This window comes from Notechis scutatus, chromosome 4 (assembly GCF_049901735.1).
Source record: "Notechis scutatus isolate UNSWTSFEM ecotype Mainland chromosome 4, rNotScu1.2, whole genome shotgun sequence".
Lineage (NCBI taxonomy): Eukaryota > Metazoa > Chordata > Lepidosauria > Squamata > Elapidae > Notechis > Notechis scutatus.
Window position 1 is genome coordinate 8,117,914 of NC_142012.1, and position 22,045 is coordinate 8,139,958.

Sequence of the window (22,045 nt, forward strand, 5' to 3'; positions counted from 1 at the left end):
TGAATTCTATTCTATTCTTAATTGTATTATATTCTACCAGTATTCTATTCTATTCTATTCTATTCTATTCTATTCTATTCTATTCTATTCTATTCTATTCTATTCTATTCATTCTCCAAAGCACCTGAGGGGAGGACAAGAAGCAAATGATGGAAACTAATCAAGGAGAGAAGCAACCTAGAACTGAGGAGAAATTTCCAGACAGAACAATTAATCAATGGAATGGGTTGTCTTCAGAAATTGTGGGTGTTGGAAACTACTTATAGTAAGATCCTGCTCAATGTCTCTGCAATCTCCCCTTGTTTTCAGTTCTAAATATTGTTTTATTCTTGTTTTAATCATGCACAGTATATTTTAGTTCTTTGTTTAATGTATTTGCATTGTTACCTCAGTCTGCAACCATTATAGCTAACTGTGAAGGCCTTTTGAGCTGCTCAGCTATAAAAGCTTTCTCTCATAAGATCAAGAAATAAACACAAAACATTTTGAAAGTAGAAAGAGTCAACCCTATTCCCCAAAGCACCTGAAACCAATGGATGGAAACTAATTAAAGAGAAAACCAACCTAGAACTAAGGAAAAATTTCCTAACATGGAAAACAATTAACCAGTGGAACAGCCTGCCACCAGAAGTCGTCACTTGAAGTTTTTAAGAAGAGATTGGACAACCATTTGTCTGAAATGGTATAGGGTTTCATACCTAGGCAGGGGTTTGGACTAGAAGACCTCCAAAGTCCCTTCCAACCAAAAGCAATAACGTTTGTGTATTGCTTTTTATTGTTTTAAAATGTTTTTAGTGATTGATTGTAGGGTTTTTTTTAATTGTAAGCCATGCAGAGTCATGACTGAGAGTGGCAGCTGTAGAAAAACGAGTGAATCAATGAAAAGTATCAGAATGTTAACTACAGAGCATGTCTGGTTGTTAGCTGCAGTGAATTTAATAGAAGGTAGGTTTGAAGTTGGCGTGTTCCTGGGACGCAGTTTAAAGGTCTCCCAGTTAACAGGACAGTCTTTGTTCAACCAGACAAGGACCAGTGTGAATCTATTTTGGTTGTGAAATTGAAGGTCAGCTTTAAATCACCAAGAAAGAGAAATGATTTAAATAAGGTTTCCCTTTGGCAAGTCAAAAATGTCCTAAATAAAAATTCAGAAGAGCTGGTAGTGTAAATCTAAATAGACTATTTGGTAACTAAAAAAAGAACCTACGTAGGAACTAGACCCGTAATTCAGAAAGTTTGGTTGTGTGGCATCCACAGAATAATTTCTTTTTTAGAGGGGAGACAGATGACTCTTTCTTTGTATCAAAGGATGTTCAACGAAATTCTATTCTGGGACTTTCTCAGACTGTAAGTTCTAGTCCCATCTTAGCCATGAAAGCCAGCTGGGCAACTTTGGGCCAATCACCAGGAGAGGGTGAGTTCTAGTCCCACTTTAGCCATGAAAGCCAGTTCTTCTTCTTCTTCTTCTTCTTCTTCTTCTTCTTCTTCTTCTTCTTCTTCTTCTTCTTCTTCTTCTTCTTCTTCTTCTTCTTCTTCTTCTTCTTCTTCTTCTTCTTCTTCTTCTTCTTCTTCTTCTTCTTCTTCTTCTTCTTCTTCTTCTTCTTCTTCTTCTTCTCCTCCTCCTCCTCCTCCTCCTCCTCCTCCTCCTCCTCCTCCTCCTCCTCCTCCTCCTCCTCCTCCTCCTCCTCCTCCTCTTCCTCCTTGCAAACCCCTCTCCTTCTAGCACTGCTGATGTTACCTAGTTTGGGTCATGAAACGTCTGCAAGAAAACAACCTAACTCAGAGAGTGCCAAAAATCCCTCAGACCATCAACAGAACACCCAAGAAGATAGTGGCAATCCACGACTATACCACTGCCAAAAAAACCCTAAAAAATGTGTCTAGTGAGCTCAAGATCCCTCACCCCTCCATGCAGTGCTGGGATTAAAAAATTTTTACTACCAGTTCTGTGGGTGTGGCTTGGTGTACGTGGCAGGAAAAGGATACTGCAAAATCCCCCTTCCCTCCCCACCCCACTAACCTGCTTTGCAGCTCCGTTCTCCTGTGCAGGGCCACCAAAGAAGACCCAGCCGATCAGCTGGGACTCAATGGGAGGCAGAGAAGAGATGGGGTTGGTGGGGCCAGTCAGAGGTGGGATTGGCCGGTTCTCTGAACTACTCAAAATTTCCGCTACCGGTTCTCCAGTCAGAACTGGCTGAATACCACCTCTGCCTCCATGTCAATCAGGATACTCATGAGATTGGGGGGCAAGACAGCTCCCTGCCTCCCCCTTTTATGGAGAATATTTTACTGTATTCCCTCCTTCTGTGAACGATGCTGTATCAGTTTCCAAGAATCCACCTTCGAGGTCTAAAACGGCTAACTGTTGGGCGCTTTCATTCCCAGCGCAAAGCTATTTTTATCTTTCGAACAGGTTTTAAAACTGTTTTTTTTAAAAAATCAGCAGGGAGAAAACAGAGAACATGTGTAATTTATGCCATAAATCTGCCAGGCTATAAGTAGTTGAATACGAAGAAGAAGGGGGAAAAAAAAAGAAAGAAAAAGTTTCTTTCTGCTCTTTTCCTGCTTGGGTAGGCAGAGAAAAACAAGGAATCTCCACTTTTTCCCAACCACAAAAGCCACTTTTTAAAAGAGGGATATGGCAGCCAAAGCCACCGGGCCGATGTGGGATAGACTGCTGCATTTTATTTTTTGTCTTTTGGTTCTGACTGGCCTGTTTGGGGTCTCTCATTCATCCCATAAGTAGACCATTCGGATGGTTTGTGTCTATATTTCTCTGGACGTGGCACCCCAGCAAAACCTCTGCCGGTCGTAGCAATTTTTAGAAACAGGAGCAAGGCTCTAAATTTCCCACTTGTATGCTATCCCAGCTTTGCATTTTTATTTTATTTTTTTTGAGCCTGAAAATTGCTGAGGTCAAATTGTGACGCTGGTTTGTGATGCTGAGTTTCTCACCTGTGACGCAGGTCCAGGGAAATCTCAGGGTTTGATGTGAGGATGTCAAGAAAAGAGACTGAGGGACTATTCAGCTGAGAATATATAATAACAGAGGTGGAAGGGACCTTGGAGGTCTTCTAGTCCGACCCCTGCTCGAACAGGCAAATGGTGTCTAGTCTCTTTTTGAAAGCCTCCAGTGATAGAGCATCCACAACTTCTGAAGACAAACTGTTCCATTGGTTGATTACTCTTACCGTTAATAATTTTCTCCCTAGTTCTATGTTGCTTCTCTCTTTAAGAAGCTCTCCTTAGTTTCCAACCATTGTTTCTTGTCTTGCATTGTGATGCTTTGGAAAATAGTTGGACCCGCGTGTCTTTGTAGGGGCCCCTCAAATATTGGAACAGTGCTATCATATCACCCTCAGTCCTATATACCATTGGTATAGACCAGGGGTCTTCAAACTTCACAGCTTTAAGACTTGTGGACTTCAACTCCTAGAATTCCTCCTCCAATCATGTTAGCTCAGGAATTCTGGGAGTTGAAGTCCACAAGTTTTAAACTTGCCAAGTTTGAAGACCTTTGGTATAGACCCTATACCATTCTGGCTGTCCAATTTCTTCATAAAAATCTTTAGTGATGGAGCACTCACAACTTCCAGTGGCAGACCATTCCACTGATTGATTAATCTTTTCTACTTAATTCTAGGTTGAATTTCTCTTTATTAAATTTCCATCTGTTGCTTCTTGTCCTGCCCACAGGTGCTTTGGGGAATAGGTTGACCTGTTCTGACCCAACCGGGTTCCCAAAGAGCAAAAACAGACAAAGGCAGCAGCCCCCACCTTTTACAGTTTAATAACAAATTCTGTTCCTTTACAGATAAAAGGCTGCTTTCCACTAATTAGCTCTGACAAGAAAGAGCCTTGCCAAGTTGTTCGTCAATGCTGCCAAAAACCCAGAGATAAGAACTAATTTACAAAATTCTCCAAACACGAACTAAGATGTCCACAAGCTGAGCTTCAGAGCTTCTTTGCTTTCTGCAAAGAACCCTTTTTCAAACCTGGCTTTTATCCTCTTGAGGGAGGGGCCATTACCTTGCAGCCTTACTCCTGAGTTGCCTGTGCTTCTGTAATTGTTCTTTCCTCCGAGTAATCCTTTGTGCACGTGCACTTGGCACAGGCTTCTTGGGAACCACCTCTTCACTGCTGCCAGCCCCTACAATCCCTGAAGGCAGCAGTCCACTCCCTGACGGTCCTGGCCCCTCATCAGAGTCCTCGCTCTCCTCAGCCATCTGCACCTGCTGCTGGCTAACCACAACATGACCTCCCCCCCCCCCTTATCTGTGACATCTTCTCAAACACTTGAAGACTGCTATCATTTCACCCCTAATCCTCTTTATTACCTAGGTCCAGTTTCTGCAATTGTTCTTCATATATTTTAGCCTCCAGTCCCCTAATCATCTTTGTTGCTCTTCTCTGCACTCTTTCTAGAGCAGGGGTCTTCAAACGTGGCCACTTGAAGACTGGTGGACTTCAACTCCAATAATTCCTCCTCCAGTCATGTTAGCTCAGGAATTCTGGGAGTTAAAGTCCACAACTCTTAAAGTTGCCAAGGTTGGAGACCCCTGGCCTAGAGTCTCAACATCTTTTTTTGTATTGTGGTGACCAAAACTGGACATAGTATTCCAGATGTGGTCTTGCCAAAGCAGTAGACAGCGATACTAACACCGACAGATAGACAGACAGAACCTTAAATACATCTAAAACAGCACAATGGCATATTTCTCAGTGGAATTTCCAAAAGTCGGTCCAACTTTGACAGTTTTCAGGCTGCCTCTGAGCTAGAAAGATTCAATTTAGCCCAAGGCAATTCAGTTGAAAAACACGCTAGGGGACTTCACACAAGCCATGGTTGAACTCCTTTTAATCTAGTCATTAAGCTTTTGATCAAGCATACCGGTGTACCCTTTGGATTTTGTACACTTTGTGATCTGGCTAATGGCAGGCTGGGAAGAAACAGCAGACAATCATCGCTGATCTCCAACTGTTGGTGCGTTTTGTCTTTTTAATTGGTGTGCAAATCAATGCTAAACTTTGTTACGCTCAACTGGTGGCAATTGCAACACTTTGATGTATAAAATCAAGGGAAGGCCGTAGATATACTGCTCGGAGCAAAGACATTACACCAAGCACCAGATACTAAAACACAGGGCTGACTTGCTAATTACAAGCAAGCTTTACTTTTAATATCCACGATTGCTCTTCAGGGATATTAGCAGACAAACGTTGGGGAAGAGGGTGAGAAAGGGTGAATATTCACATTGCTTTTCCATAAGTGGCTTCTCTTTCCAGGCTAATCTACTCAAAAAATTGGGGAGAAGGGTGTCGAGTGAGATGACATCATGAGGCCGGTGTGCAGATTGGCCAAAACGGGACTAGAAAGATTGCTATGTTTTGTAAACTGTGTGTTTATGGCAGACATGTCAAACTCAAACTCTGTGGGCCACAGGTGGTATTCAGCTGGTTCTGACCAGTTCTGGAGAACTGATAGTGGAAATTTTGAGTGATTCAGAGAACTGGCAAGTACCACCTCTGACTGGCCCTGCCCCCATCTATTCTCCGCCTGATCAGCTGGGTCTTCTTTTGTTGACCTGCACAGGAGAACGGAGCTGAAAAGCAGGTTAGTGGGATGGGGAGGGAAGGGGGATTTTGCAGTAACCTTCCCCCAGGAGTGAGGAATGCCCACCAAGCCATGCCCACAGAACCGGTAGTAAAATGGTTTGAATCTCACCACGCCGTGGGCCAGATCCAGCCTGTAAAATGTTTAGATCTGGCCCGCAAGCAGACTAGTAGGGGGAGGTGATTTCTTTGGCTGTTTTGTCGGTGGCAGCAGCGCTAAGAGAGAGGATGGGCAGCAGGAGCCTCTGCAGTGCGTTGGAGCTATATGGCAGCCACAGGGGTAGGCTTCAGAAATATCAGCAACTGGCTCTCTGCCCGGTTGCTGGGTGGGTGTGGACATGATGGGCATGGCCTAGTCGGCCTCCTGCATCATCTTTCTTGCTCTTCTCTGCACTCTTTCTAGAACCTCAACATCTTTTTTTACATTGTAGATGTAATTGGATTTAAATAAACAGAAGTGTCACTTTGCCTGTTCCCCCTAATTGGTGCATTAGCAGGGGGTGGGATTCTACCGGTTCGGACCGGTTCTATAGAACTGGTTGTTAAAACATTTGAATCCCACACCTGCACATTAGCTAAGGTTACTTCCCTTATTTTCTTTCTGCTACATTTAGTGAGAATGAGGGTTATAATAATTGATATTTTTTTTGCCAATATATGTAATTGCTTCCTAGTCATGTGTTAATGGCCTTTTCTTATTGATGGTTCCCGCGTGAATATCTTGATGGGTAGCCAGTTTGGTGTGGTGGTAAAGGTGCTGGCCTAGAAACCAGGAGACTGTGCGTTCGAATCCCACTTTAGGCATGAAAGCTGGTTGGGTGAATTTGGGCCAATCACTAGGAGACAGTTCTACTCGTGCCTTAGGCATGAAAGCTGGCTGGGTTTCTTTGGACTGATCACCAGGAGTTCTAGTCCCACCTTAGGAATTGAAAGCCAGTGAAGTGACTTTGGGCCAATCAGCAGGTGACTCTGAGTTCTAGTCCTCCTTACGAACCAAAGCCAACTGTATGTCTTTGGGCCAGTCACTCAATCCCACCCACTATTGTTGTGGGGAAAGTGGGAGGAGAAAAGAGTATAATGGATGTTCAATGCCTTGAGTTGCTTATAAAATGATAAAGACAGGATAAAAATGTAATAAATAAAGCCACGGGGGTGCTTAGAACACCACTGGGCCTAGGATCTGAAGAACCACAGTTGAGGAAGTGCTTAGAACTCACCTAAGACCCTCTTGAATCTTCATGGTCTCCAGATAAGCAGCAAAAGGACTAACAGTAAAGAATCAGATTCGGTCATCCTGAAGAAACATCAAACTTAATCTGGACTAATCTCTGACTGAGTTTATGTTGCCAATCATTCTCTTGACTTTAAGCCTCATGATTTAAGATTCCAGATGTAATCCCAGATGTACGGCGTTTGTTTTTTGAGCAGACAGAATCTCTATTACATACGTGGGATATTCTCTGCGGAGAATTACGGTCCAGCTGCAGATAATGGTAATTAACTTCTAATCCTTGGATTTGTTTCCTTGCTTCACTCAGAATCTGATTCACTCAGCCTGGAGTCGACTTATGCAAGAATAGAGCAGGACCTGAACAAAACGCTGAGGCGACGCAGACACGCCGGAGAAAACGACTACAATATTGAGGTTCTCCTTGGGGTAGATGATTCCGTGGTCCGATTCCATGGCAAAGAATACGTGCAGAACTATCTTCTCACCCTTATGAATATTGTGAGTGCCATCTTTTCTTGTCTTGGTTTGGGAGAAATAAAGATCTCGTTCCCTTAAGCCTCAAATTGATCATGGATAATCTTGAATAAGGCAACAGAGGGTTGAATCCAGTTACTTTTGGGTGGGAGGCTGTCAGGAAATGCTAAGGCTTACAGATAAGATTGGAAAGAGGAAAGAGGAACATCTAGAACAGGTGGGGAACTATGGAATATCTAGAACAGGGGTGGGTAAAGTAGAACATCTAGAACGGGTGGGGAGAACTATGGAATATCTAGAATGGGTGGGGGAAGTGGAACATCTGGAACGGGTGGGGAGAACTATGGAATATCTAGAATGGGTGGGGAAAGTGGAACATCTAGAACAGGGGCAGGAAACTATGGAACATCTAAAACAAGAGTGGGGAAAGGGGTGGGGAGAACTGTGGAATATCTAGAATGGGTGGGGAAAGTGGAACATCTAGAACAGGGGCAGGGAACTATGGAACATCTAAAACAAGAGTGGGGAAAGGGGTGGGGAGAACTGTGGAATATCTAGAATGGGTGGGGAAAGTGGAACATCTAGAACAGGAGCGGGGAACTATGGAATATCTAGAATGGGTGGGGAAAGTGGAACATCTGGAATGGGTGGGGAACTATGGAGTATCTAGAATGGCTGGGGAAAGTGGAACATCTGGGATGGGTGGGGAAAGTGGAATATCTAGAATGGGTGGGGAAAGTGGAACATCTAGAACGGGCAGGGAACTATGGAACATCTAGAACAAGAGTGGGGAAAGGGGTGGGGAGAACTATGGAATATCTAGAATGGGTGGGGAAAGTGGAACAACTAGAAAAGGAGTGGGGGACTATGGAATATCTAGAATGGGTGGGGAAAGTGGAACATCTAGAACAGGGGCAGGGAACTATGGAACATCTAGAACAAGAGTGGGGAAAGGAGTGGGGAGAACTATGGAATATCTAGAACAGGTGGGGAAAATGGAACATCTAGAACGGGCGGGGAACTATGGAACATCTAGAACAAGAGTGGGGAAAGGGGTGGGGAGAACTATGGAATATCTAGAATGGGTGGGGAAAGTGGAACATCTAGAACAGGGTTGGGGAGAACTGTGGAATATCTAGAATGGGTGGGGAAAGTGGAACATCTAGAAAAGGGTGGGGAGAACTATGGAACTTCTCGAACAGGGGTGGGGAAAGTGGAACATCTAGAACAAGTGGAGAGAACTATGGAACATCTGGAACAGGGTTGGGGAAAGTGGAACATGTAGAACAGGAGTGGGGAACTATGGAACCTTATATGACTTGTGGACATCTGTGCCCATGCTGGCTCAGGAATTCTGGGAGTTGAAGTCCACAAGTCATAAAGGGGCTGTAATTCCCCATGTCTGGTGTAGAAGAAGGCTACTTAATGGAACCAAGAACATTTCACAGATAATGAACTTGTAGCCATTTGAAGTTGAGGAATTCTCAAATCAGACCATAAGGTTGAACTTGTAATCAATCAATCAGAGTAGAACTGGAAGGGACTTTGGAGGTCTTCTAGTCCAACCCCTGCTCAAGCAGGAGACTCAATACTGTTTCAGAAAATTGACTGTCCAGTTCTCTTCTTAAAAACATCCAATGATGAAGCACCCACAACATCTGAAGGCAAAGCCATTCCACTGATTAATTATCCTCACTGTCAGGAAATTTCTCCTTAATTCCAGGTTGTTTCTCTCCTTGATTCGCTTCCATCCGTTGCTTCTTGTCCTGCCTGTTTTAAGTGACTGTTGTGCCACAGTTGTTAAGTGAATCACTGCAATTGTCAAGTTAGTAACATGGTTGTTAAGTGAATCTGGCTTCCCCATTGACTCTGCTTGTCAGAAGGCCACAAAGAGTGAACACACGACCCTGGGACGCGGCAAACCATCATAAATGTGACTCGGTTGCTAGGCATCCGATTGTTTTGATCACGGGACCGTGTGGCTACTGCAAGGATTGTAAGGGTGAAAAAATGGTCATAAGTCACTTTTTCCCCAGTGCCATTATAACTAAGTGAAGTGTTGCAAGTCGAGGACTATCTGTAATCAGTGGAACGACTTGCCACCAGAGGTTGTGGGTGCTCTATCACTAGACATTTTAAGAAGGGATTGCACAACCATCTATTTGAAATGGTATAGGGCAGGGGTCACCAACCTTTTGGACCTCAGGGACCACCAAACTCATAATTTTAAATCCCGCAGATCGGAGACCCTGGGAAAATCCCCCCCAAAATGTCTGCAGGAAAATCCCCCACCCCGTTTTTCCTACCAATCGATCATTCTTTAATTGGGATCACAGGATACCGTCTCCAGCTCCGTTCTCAGGGGGAGAGAGAGAGAGAGACTTTTGGCTTCATGCAAGGGAAGCAGCAGAAGTCTTTCTTTCTCTCCCTCAAATTCCACCAGAAATGAGTCTTTGTGAGACTTGTCACGCTGGCACAGCCTCTTGGAGCAGGAGGCCTTGCAGGGTCATTTCTGGCGGAGTTTGGGGGAGAGAAAGAAAGACTGTTGCTGCTTTTCTTGAGTGCAGTCAAAAGCAGAAGAAGAAAGAAGCGCAAAGAAGCAGCCCAGTGGCCAGGCCCAGGTGCGTGGGGCGCGTGAGGCAAGTTTTCCTCCTCCTCCCTTCCCCCCCCGACTACCTCGTGTTGTCCGCAATGCAAGCGATGCAAGCCTTGTGTTCCCGGGGGCCATGTGGGTGGCACAACCTTGTGTTCCCTCACAGCCTGGATTAATTGCTTTGGGGGTGACATTTCTCTGCGGACCACCAAAATTTTCTTGCGGACCACCAGTGGTCCCCGGCCCACTAGTATAGGGTTTCCTGCTTGAGCAGGGGGTTGGACTAGAAGACCTCCAAGTTCCCTTCCAGCCCTTGAGTTCTATATGATCTGACAGAATGACCTCCTGACAGAATGATCGATTAATCAATGGAGCAACTTGTCTCCCAGAGTTGTGGGTTCTCCATCACTGGAAGTTTTCAAGTTTTCAAGAAGAGCCTGGACGCTTGTTTGGAACGATGTAAGGCAGGGGTGTCCAACCTTGGCAACTTTAAGACTTGTGGACTTCAACTCCCAGAGTTCCTCAGCCAGCAAAGCTGGCTGAGGAACTCTGGGAGTTGAAGTCCACAAGTCTTAAAGTTGCCAGGTTGGACACCCCTGATGTAAGGTCTCCTGCTTTGACAACCATTGAATGATATAGCTTGAGCCAGGGGTTGGGCTAGAAGACCTCCAAGGTCCTCCCAACTTGGTTATTCTGTTCGTTAAGAATTACAGGGATTCACTTAACACCTGCGACCAAAAGTTCATAAAACTGGGCATGACTCACTCAAGATCCACCTTGCTTTAATAGTAGAAATTTTGGTGGCTATCATGGTCCTCATTTGAGTACTCCTTGTATCCAAAAATATTTAGAGCTCATGGGACTTCCCAGAAAAAGTTGCAGCAGTGCTTTAAGGCAGGGGTCTCCAACCTTGCCAACTTTATGACTTGTGGACTTCAACTCCCAGAATTCCACAAGTGGTAAAGAGTTGAAGTCCACAAGTTGTAAAGTTGCCAAGGTTGGAGACCCCTGCTCTAAGGAAGACAAAACTAGCATTTGTCCTCCTCCACGCCTAGACATCCAAAGCAATGCACAGGTCTAATTTTTAACCTTGTCTCTCCTCTAAAAAGCAAAAATCCTTGCGCTGACCTTTCTGATTCCATTTCTTTAGATGCCTTTAGAGTATTGACATTTGAAAAGCCCTCCATTCCAGAACGAAAGTCTTGTACTTCAAAGGGATTCGGGGGTCAGAAGACTGATCTCTGAGCTGTTAGCCCCAAATCAATGCAAAAAATGGGTGTTTCTTTCCAGAGTAGTTCAATTTTCCAGAGCCACGCTGCATTTTAAGCAACAGAGGAGCGTTTCAGCAGTAAAAGTTGCTTTTAAAGACCACAAATTAAAAAGTTGTGGTTGCTGGGAAAACATCATTTTAGGGAATGGAGAGGAGAAAGAAAGAAAGAAAGAAAGAAAGAAAAAAGAAAGAAAGAAAGTTGAAAAGACAATTAATAAGATTCCAGTACATTTAGGCTTTGTTTAGGATCTCTGCTAGTTTCAGCCCCATCTACTGGTAGCCTCCAATGTTGGTCCTGATTGAAAGAAAATTGGTATCTCCAGTTACTAAAGCTACTAAAGTGCATTTAGAAGTGTCCTGTAAGTGTAAATAACTGGAACAACTGGCTGTAGATCCTGGCCAATTAGTGAGGTCCTGGGGCATACATAAGCCCTGGATCATTTACCCTTTATTTTAAAAAAATCTAGGTAAGGATTCCGAACTTGTACCTTCTATCTGACCCAGACTGCAAATTATCTGAGGGATTGTTTTTTTTCCTAAGAATTCTACCTGTCCAATTCTATCTAACAGATTGGGTGTGCTGTAGATCCCGTCAGCCAAAGAGTGTCAGCTATGGGGCCCTTTAGATGGGGCCTTTTCTGTAGTGGCCCCGTGGAAGATCCTTTCCTTAGAGATGAGAATGGCTCCAACCCAGTTAGCCTTTTAAAAGGGTTTATACATTCGGCTATGATTCGGAGCCTGGAATGCTGAATGCATTAAAAAGTCCAGAATGCATTAAAAAGGCTTTACTGTTAACTGATGAACTGTCTCAGCTGCTGTATATATTTATTCTGGATGTTTTTATTCTTTTAAAATGTTTTTTTTTAATAATGGTTAAAATATTCTTTTTTAATAATTCTGATTTTTTAATATAATTTTTATAGTTTTGCAATTGTAAGCCACCTAGGGTCATTGATTGAGATGGGCTGTTAGAGAAATTGAATGAATGAATGAATGAATGAATGAATACTAAAAATTTGTGGTTGTGGTTGTTTCTTTTCTCTTTCTTCCCTTTAGGTAAATGAAATTTATCACGATGAATCCCTTGGCGTCCACATAAATGTTGTGCTGATCCGAATGATGATGTTAGGTTATACCAAAGTAAGTAAACCAGGTGAAGGGCTCACCTGTCTCCTGCACGCAAACAGTTATTATGGGTCAAAAAAACAGGATCTTATGACCCAATCCAAATACATAATGGGTTGGCTTGGTTTGGTTTGGACTTCGCATGCCAGATGATCCCAATTATTGTGGTTAATTCAGTAAGCTAAGATTAAAACAATTCAGGGCTGCCCAGTATCTTACTCAGTTCATATATCATAGATAGAAAAGAATATTTGTAGCTCAGAGTTGAACTGTAGGCTCCTTGGTGCTCTCTGAACTTGGTATTTTCTTGCAGACATTTCATTACCCAGCTAGCTAACATCACCAGTACTGGAAGGGAGTATGGTTTGGTCTCTGTTTATATCCAAGTGGCTTGTGTTATCAGTGTTGGTGGGAATGGGAGTGAACTAGCAAGACCACTCCCACCAACACTGACAAGGCAAGCCATTAGTAAAAAAAAAAAAAAGCAAACCCCACTCCTTTCTACCACTGATGATGTAACCTAGTTGGGTAATGAAATCTCTGCAAGGAAAGAACAAGGTTCAGAGAGCACCAAGGACTCCACAGCCCTCCTCCTCCTCCTCCTCCTCTTCCTCCTCCTCCTCCTCCTCCTCCTCCTCCTCCTCCTCCTCCTCCTCCTCCTCCTCCTCCTCCTCCTCCTCCTCCTCCTCCTCCTCCTCCTCCTCCTCCTCGCAAACCCCTCTCCTTCTAGCATTGATGATGTAGCCTCGTTGGGTAATGAAATGTCTGCAAGGAAACAACCAAGCTTGGAGAGCACGAAAGACCTCATATATCATGCTCAACAACGCCACACTAGATCTTGGCCATGGAGATACTATGCCACGATTTGCTTTGTGGTTTATTAAATAAACCATACATTGCAGGATTCACAATAGCACATCATAGAATATCAATAGCCACAGTGACTATCAGTAGAATATGCAGGGAGATGTTTGGTATTACCTGGTGGTTTTTTTTAAATCAACATTTTTAAGAATGTCATTTCCTCCAAGTATGTTGATACCTCCACATTTAGATCTTATCACTAGTTGTTGTTTGATTTTTCTATTAGAAGTAATGTTCCATCCTCAGAGACCCCCTGGGAGCATCCCAGCACCCTAAAACTGCGCCGTGAGAATTTGCAAGCCAAATTAATCATTTTCAGCTGTGCTATTTGCTATTGTTTTCTCAAAAATATAAATAAGCCCCTTTCTGAGAAAATATCTCCCCAGATCATATAATATGTGTGTGTGTGTCGGGTATTTTCCCATGTCATTGTAGTTGTGCTTTTAAAGTTGTAGCAATGTGGGAAAATACCCGAACAAAGCTGAATACCATACATGTAAGTACCCACGAAAACTTAAGAAAACATCTATATCTATATCTATATCTATATCTATATCTATATCTATATCTATATCTATATCTATATTTATATCTATCTATCTATCTATCTATCTATCTATCTATCTATCTATCTATCTATCTATCTATCTATCTATCTATCTATCTACAGTATATAAGTGTCTCTTGTTTACCTTCCGGTAAACCAAATCAAACCAAAACCCCAACCCTGAATGCTAACATCACATAGAGAAATAAATATGTATATCGCTATGCGGCCTTTATTGTCAATTATTCATTTAGAACATCACTACATTATTTAGCAGAAGAACATCAGGGGCTTGGGTGACTTCCACCAAAGCTAATAAATATTTACTCTGTACTTTTGTACTGACACACAACTCTGGTATATATACACAGTATGTTGTGGGTTTCCAGGACAGTGTGCTAGCAGGGATAGCTTTAGCGGTCACTGGCCTCGGAGTCATTTTAGAAATGGAATAAATCTGGAATCCCAACAAAACGAAACTTACTTGGTTTCCTCAGTTGAATGTCTGGTCTTCCTCATAAGATGCTTGTGCCAGTTGAAGGACCCCAAGTGGTCTTTTCTAGGGGGCCATTCACACAAATCAATGTGCGAGTATGGAGTAGGAGATAAGAATCCATTTAAATTCTGGAATGTTGCAGAAAATGGGATTTGAATGAAGTTGTTCTTAGCGATAAATTTGGTTCTTTTTAAGACATGGTGCCTGTGGGGTACTACATTATATGAAGGCCTCTGCTTGCTAGTTGAAAAAAATAATTATGAAGATTTCTTTATTTTGTATTGCACTTCCATCACTGCACTAGGATCTATCTATCTATCTATCTATCTATCTATCTATCTATCTATCTATCTATCTATCTATCTATCTATCTATCTATCTATCTATCATCTTTCTCTATCAATCCATCTATCAATCATACATTTATGTATCCATCCAACTATCCATCAAAAAATGTGGGATCTTTGGTGGTCTCTGAGCTTGATTGCTTTCTTGCAGACGTTTCATTACCCAAACTAGGTAACATCATCGGTGCTACCAAGAAAACAACCAAGTTCATTTCAACCCTCAGTTACAAATATTCTGCTTTATTGATATCAAGAAATGTAAAAGGCTTAAAGAGTGAGTTTGGCCTAGTAGTTAAGGCACCAGGCCAGAAAGCGGGAGAATATGAGTTCTAGTCCTGTCCTAGACATGAAAGCCAGCTGGGTGATTTTGGACCAGACACTCACTCTCAATCCAACGCACCTCACAGGGTTGTTGTGGGAAAAATAGGAGGAAGAAAATGCGCTGGATATATTTGCCAACTTGAGTTATTTGTAAAATTAATAAGGGAAGGGAAGGGAGAACAGAAGGAAGGGAGGGAGGAGAGATGGGAAGGGAAGGGAAAAACGAACAGAAGGGAGGGAAGAAGGGAAAGGAGAACAGAAGAAGGGAGAGGGGAGGTGGGAAGGGAAGGGAAAGAAGAACAGAAGGAAGGGAGGGAAGAAGTGAAGGGAGAACAGAAGTAAGGGAGGGAGGAGAGGTGGGAAGGGAAGGGAAAAACAAACAGAAGGGAGGAAGAAGGGAAAGGAGAGAAGAAGGGAGGGAGAGAGGGGAGGTGGGAAGGGAAGGGAAGGGAAAGAAGAACAGAAGGAAAGGAAGAGAGGGAGCGAGGGAGAGGAGGTGGGAAGGGAAGAGAAGAAGGAAAATGCTAAGTTAACCAGCTACAATCAAAGCAATAGATTGGTTTGTAACCTGTTTGCATGTTATAATTATTATTATTTTTTTCTAGTCCGTCAGCCTCATTGAACGAGGAAACCCATCTAGAAGCCTGGAGAATGTGTGTCGCTGGGCATATCAGCAACAAAAAACAGATCCCAGTCATTCAGAACATCACGATCACGCAATCTTTCTAACCAGGCAAGATTTTGGACCAGCCGGAATGCAAGGTAAAGTGCTCAAGTATGCACTCACAACTCTTTCAAAAGTCCATTTCAGCTTTCAATATGAAGAGCTGCTCAATCTTTGGAAAATCCAGGTGACTTCTGCTCCATATGCCTGGAGACGCTCTGACTCCTTGCAATTTTTTACCTGAGGTTACAAACATTTCCTTTTGTTATGATATGTACAGAATAACCCTTGAGTAACAAGGATATGCACATGGAAAAGTTTATGAGAATAGTTATGAATAATTATTCAGCCATACACAGATACACTAAATTGAGTTAAAGTTTACTTTAAGAAATAGCACAGTGCAATAAACGGTCCAGGTTACATACGTTTAACAGTCCAAAGAATATCCAATTACAAAGTCTTCTTACCAGTTGCATTTGTCATTTACAGTAAACAAAGATATCAAAGTATAAGCACAGCATCAATACAACAGAGAACCTTAGATAGCAACAGAATGTCAGAGAGAGCAAGCTGTGATCTCTAGCTCCCTCTTATGGTAATTTGCAATATAATCAACCAATCGGAATATAGTATAAATCAACACAGTGATTTTGTCTTAAAGCTACAAACATACAGTACATTGTGGTTCATACAGTATATTGCCAACCCAACTAATTGGTGTACAGATTCCTAACACCCTTGCCTCATCTTTCCTCAGTCTTCTTCAATCTGGTGCCCACTAGATAGGCAGGACAGCAATATCCAGACTCCGCAGCCAAGATGGCCAATTCTGAGAGCTTCGGTCCCATTCTCTCTGTCTCCAATGCTAAATTAGAGAAATTTGACTTGAATCTGGAGGCTGGGCACAGGGAAATGGTTCTTCATCCCCGTCCTTCTGGAAGGTGGCATTGGCAGCCAAGGTGGCATTCAGCAGGTTCTGACCAGTTCTGGAGAACTGGTCGTGGAAATTTTGAGTAGTTTGGAGAACCAGTAAATATCAGCTCTGGTTGGCCCCGCCCCCATCTATTCTCTGCCTCCCGAGTCCCAGCTGATCGGTTGGGTCTTCTTTTGTTGCTCTGCACAGGAGAACAGAGCTGGAAAGCAGGTTAGTGGGGTAGGGAGGGAATGGGGATTTTGCAGTATCCTTCCCCTGCCAAGCCCACCAAGCCACACTCACAGAACCGGTAGTAAAATAATTTGAATCCCATCACTGGGCTGCAGATAGTCCTTGACGTGTAATAGTTCATTTCGTGGTGGTGTTATAGCGTAACAGTTCATAGCAGTCTTCCAATATTTAAGGGGCTGCCACAAAGAGGAAGGGCTCAACTGATTTACCAAAGCACCAGAGGGCAGGACAAGAAGCAACGGATGGAAATTAATCAAGGAAAGAAGCAACCTAGAACTAAGGAGAAATTTCCTAACAATGAGGACAATTAACCAGTGGAACAGCCTGCCACCAGAAGTCATCCCTGGAGGTTTTTAAGAAGAGACTGGACAGTCACTTGTCTGAAATGGTAGAATGTCTCCTGCTTGAGCAGGGGGTTGGACTAGAAGACCTCCAAGGTCCCTTCCAGCCCTATTCTTTTTTTGAATATAATAATATTAAATAATATAAATAATATTATTATAGATATTATTTTAATTATAAGAATACAACACGGTGCACCCGTTCTGGCATTACAATTGTTATACATATATATATTTTATTTTATCATTTACCATTAAGGCTGGGAGGTGATTGCCCTTCTCATCAGGGATAAAAGTCAGCCCTCAAGGACGAACTCTTTGCAGGAAGCAAAAAAGTTCATTAGACTCTGATTCCTCATTGAAGCCCTACGAACTCTGGTTTGTCTTTGCTGGAACTTCTGTCGGTTTATATTCTAGTAATTGGACTTCTGTTTCTTGGCAGCCTTCTACAACCCTGAAAGGCACGAGCTTATCTCAGAGAATTGTGTCTAATGAGTTTTGGCTGTGAATGCAAGAAATTCCCAGCGTTGCATTAAAATAGCTTTGATTTTACACTTGGTTTGCGTTTCCTTAATTTGGATGAAGCCTGAGTCAGAACAGCCATGTTGTGCCCATGTCCATCAGGGAACAAGGAGCCCAGCTCAACGTAAGATCATCCTTACCTTTCATAGCAGTGCAGCCAAGTAAACATTGAGTTCCTGATCTGAGATATCCTTTGAGGAAATCCAGCTTTTAAAAGCTGGGAAGAACTCTTCAGTTAACAAGAGTGAAATGAAACAGGATTTCCCGCAAAGGCTTGTGGAATGACCTCCGATAAGAACAGCTTCAAAGAATTCCGCCTGGCCTTAACCTTAAGTGGTTTTGATCAAGTGGGCTCCGAGAGACCATAGGGTGCTTCAGTTAAGTAGATCGCCCAGATAATTTATTCTGTGCCAGAATAAACTCTCTCCTCTCAGAGCTTGTAAACCCAAAGACACAAGCCGAGAGGAATACATTCTAAACTGCTCAGTTTTCCATGAACACACACGAGTATTTCGCGATGCTTTGTTAAAGAGTTTTTTTTGGGGGATTTTGTGCTTTCTTATTTGTTTGTTTGTTTGTTTGTTTGCTTATTTAATTTAATTTGTCAATCGCTTACAAAATAATAGGAATAAGTATAAACATGAGTAAGAATACAGGAAATAGAATAGAATAGAATTCTTTATTGGCCAAGTGTGACTGGACACCCAAGGAATTTGTCTTGGTGCAGATGCTCTCAGTGCACATAAAAGATAAGATACATTCATCAAGAATCAAGAATCATCAGGTACAACACTTAATGATTATCATAGCGTACAATAAGCAATCAAATCATTCTAGGAAACAGTGAATAGAATAGAATAGAATAGAATAGAATAGAAGAGAAGAGAAGAGAAGAGAAGAGAAGAGAAGAGAAGAGAAGAGAAGAGAAGAGAAATTCTTTATTGGCCAAGTGTGATTGGACACACAAGGAATTTGTCTTGGTGCAAATGCTCTCAGTGTACATAAAAAGAAAAGATACATTTGTCAAGAGTCATCAGGTACAAAACTCAATGATAGTCATAGGGTACAATAAGCAATCAAATCATACTAGGAAACAGTCAATATAAATTGTAAGGATACAAGCGACAAAGTTACAGTCGTACAGTCACAAGTGGGAGGGGATGGGTGACGAGGAGTGATGATAGGTAAAAATAAATAGGTACGAATAAATGGGGACAATAGGACCGGGACAGTAGGCATGATTGTGCAGTTATGCATGCCCCTTACAGACCTCTTAGGAATGGGGTTGAGGTCCATAGTGGATAGTTTGAGGTTAAAGGAGTGCGGGTTAGAGGATGTGACAAGAGAGTCAGGTAGTGCATTCCAGACATTGACCACTCTGTTGCTGAAGTCGTACTTTCTGCAATCGAGTTTGGGGTGGTTTACATTGAGTTTGTATCTGTAAACCGCTCCAAACTTGATTGAAAACCCAAAGAGACAAGCCGAGAGGAATACATTCTAAACTGCTCAGTTTTCCATGAACACACAAATGAGTATTCCGTGATGCTTTGTTAAAGAGGTTTTTTTTGGAGGGGGGGAATTTTGTGCTTTGAGTCAGTGTTGACTCCTGACAACCACCTGATCAAGTCCTTGAAGTTTTCAGCTTTTTGTAGAAAGTGGATGGCCATTGCTTTCTTCCTAGATCTGAGAGAGAATGGCTGGCCTAAAGTGGGATTCAAATTTTTTTACTTCTGGTTCTGTGGGCATGGATTGGTAGGGCGTGGCTTGGTGGGCGTGGCAGGGGAAGGATACTGCAAAATCCCCCTTCCCTCCCAACCCCACTAGCCTGCTTTCCAGCTCCGTTCTCCTGTGCAGGGCAACCAAAGAAGACCCAGCCGATCAGCTGGGATTCAATGGGAGGCAGAGAATAGATGGGATTGGTGGGGCCAGTCAGAGGTGGGATTTGCTGGTTCTCCGAACTACTCAAAATGTCTGCTACTGGTTTTCCAGAACCGGTCAGAACCAGCTGAGTATTACCTCTGGTCCAGGGGGGTCACGTGATCCCCTTTTGTGACTTTCTGACAAGCCAAGTCAATGGGGAAGCCAGATTCACTTAACAACCGTGTTCTGAACTTAACATCTGCAGTGATTCGCTTAACAATTGTCTCGCTTAGCAAGAGAAATTTGGAGGTCAATTCTGGTCGTAAGTCGAGGATTATCTTGCAATCAGTTGGGTCGTTAAGGAAATGAAAAGATTAATATTCTTTGTGGTCATTTAGTCCTTAGCACTCTGAAGGTCAATCAATCCCTAAGTGGCCTGATAAAACTCTCCGCTAACAACCAACCTTCAGAGTTGAACAAAAATCCTTCTATTCTCCACCATTCAGTCAGAACTGAAGAAGCTTCTTGAATGAGAAGCAAAATGTTTCCAAGCACCAAGAAAAGTCCAGATACCTTTTGAAAAAGCAACTTTGGGACAACCATGACCAGGATAGTATAATAACTTTATTGTCACTTTGAATATACACTATTGGCTTACATTAAAATGAAATTTTGTTGTCTACAGCTCTCAATGGTCACACCTCCAATATACACTACACAAACACGACAAAATAAATAAATAAATACAAAATCATGCCTACATCTACATATATTATATGATACAGAGAAACATCACAGTCTAGTTCGAATGTATACATGCACATGGCGAGAAAAACGAATCTTGCAGGTTTACCAGACAGATGACATAAGCAACAAAGCCGTTACAGAACCTGGTAGTCCTGCTAGAAATACTTCAAAACCTCCTCCCAGAGGGGAGCAACAGAAACAGACCGTGGAGTGGGTGAATGGGGGTTTCTAACGATGCTTTGAGCTCGAAGCACATAGTGTTTATAAGCAGCATCCTGAATAATAGGAAGTTAGCTTCCTATAATCTTCTCCACTGTCCTCACCACTCTCTGTAGGGACTTTCTATCTGAGGCTCAGCAGCCACCAAACCAAACAGTGATGCGGTTTGTTAAAACGCTCTCAATCGTGCCTCTGTAAAAAGTGGCCAGGACAGAAGGAGAAAGACGATCAAGAATCTCCATATTCTTTATGTACTTGCTTTGAAAACATCTCCATTTTTTTTATGTGCTCCACAGGCTATGCTCCCGTCACGGGCATGTGTCATCCGGTGAGAAGCTGCACTCTAAATCACGAAGATGGGTTTTCTTCTGCTTTTGTGGTTGCCCACGAAACGGGTCATGTGTAAGTCTCAACATAAAACAGGACAGTCACCTGGCTGTTCCTGAATTAAATCAAATCCTGGTAGATTATACCTTTCTTCTCCAAACCCAACTGTGATGACCCAGGGTGGGATACAAAATAAACACAGTCACAAAAACAGGTGAAGCCCCTTTTATTCCTTCACTTTGCTTCAAAGCTCCAAATATCCTTGACTGGAGACAAAAAAAAAACCCCACAAGCAGTTACGAAAAGGAGGAAATGCCGCTTAAACTAAAAATGCCTATAAATTATAAAGAGTAAAAACAACACAAACCACACTGAAACGATTAAGGGAACCAGGCAAGATAAGGGCTTGAAGACGTCCACCGATATCGGAACACACACTGGGAAGGATGCCAAACTCAGAGAGGAACGATCAACTAGAGATATTTCCATGCTTTGTTTCCAGCATTGGCCCATACGCATGTCTATCCTTTTAGCCAGTTCTCACAGCTGCAGCCCATGAAGTGGATCAAGGCCCTTTCCTCCCCCGTAGACCACGCCATTCACATCTCTCCCTTATCCTCTCCTCCCTGCGTGCCCTAGGATGGAGAGGGGGTGGGCCTGGGTCTTCCTCTGACTGCCCAGCCGGCCTCTGCCCTTCCCCAGCCTCCTCCACAACCTCCGCAGCCACACCTCCACTCCCTGTCCGCTGTTCCTCCTCTCCCTCAGAGTCAGTCTCCAAGAGGGGCATGACACTAATTTTCTACCTGGAGAAGCCCATCACAGGTATCCATCCATGTCTCCTTAAGATTGTTACAGCAAATTAGATTACAGATAGTCCTTGACTTAACAAGCACTTGTTTAGTGATGTTCAAAGTTACAACAGCACTGAAAAAAGTGATGTATGACTTTTTTTCATCTGATTGTTGTAATATCCTCTGGGTCACGTGATCAAAATGGACAACCAGCATGTATTTTTGATGGTTTTCCTTTCCCAGGATCACGTGATCCTCTTTTGCAGGACCTTCTGACAAGCAAAGCTCATGGGAAAGCCACGTCCCTTTAGCGACCACGTGACTAACTTAACAACTGCAGCGAGTCACTCAATTCACTTAATGACTGTGGCAAGAAAGGTCACAAAATGGGGCAAAATTCATTTAACAACTGTCTCGCTTAGGGACAGAAATTTGTGGTCGTAAGTCTGTTTAATTCTAGCTTTTTTCCCCTTGCCAAATAAATTTCAAAATCAGTATGTTCGAATCATCAAGAGTTTTTTCTCAATT

General features: G+C 42.8%; 1 protein-coding gene across 1 annotated transcript in view; it reads left to right on the forward strand.

The window, feature by feature from the left end:
- ADAMTS3 (ADAM metallopeptidase with thrombospondin type 1 motif 3) overlaps positions 1-22,045 on the forward strand; it is a 146,525-nt gene that overhangs the window by 83,926 nt on the left and 40,554 nt on the right. The window contains exons 5-8 of the mRNA XM_087962722.1: positions 7,149-7,339; positions 12,235-12,318; positions 15,484-15,640; positions 20,696-20,801. Coding sequence (XP_087818848.1) covers positions 7,149-7,339; positions 12,235-12,318; positions 15,484-15,640; positions 20,696-20,801 — 538 coding nt within the window. The remainder of the gene's footprint in view (positions 1-7,148; positions 7,340-12,234; positions 12,319-15,483; positions 15,641-20,695; positions 20,802-22,045) is intronic.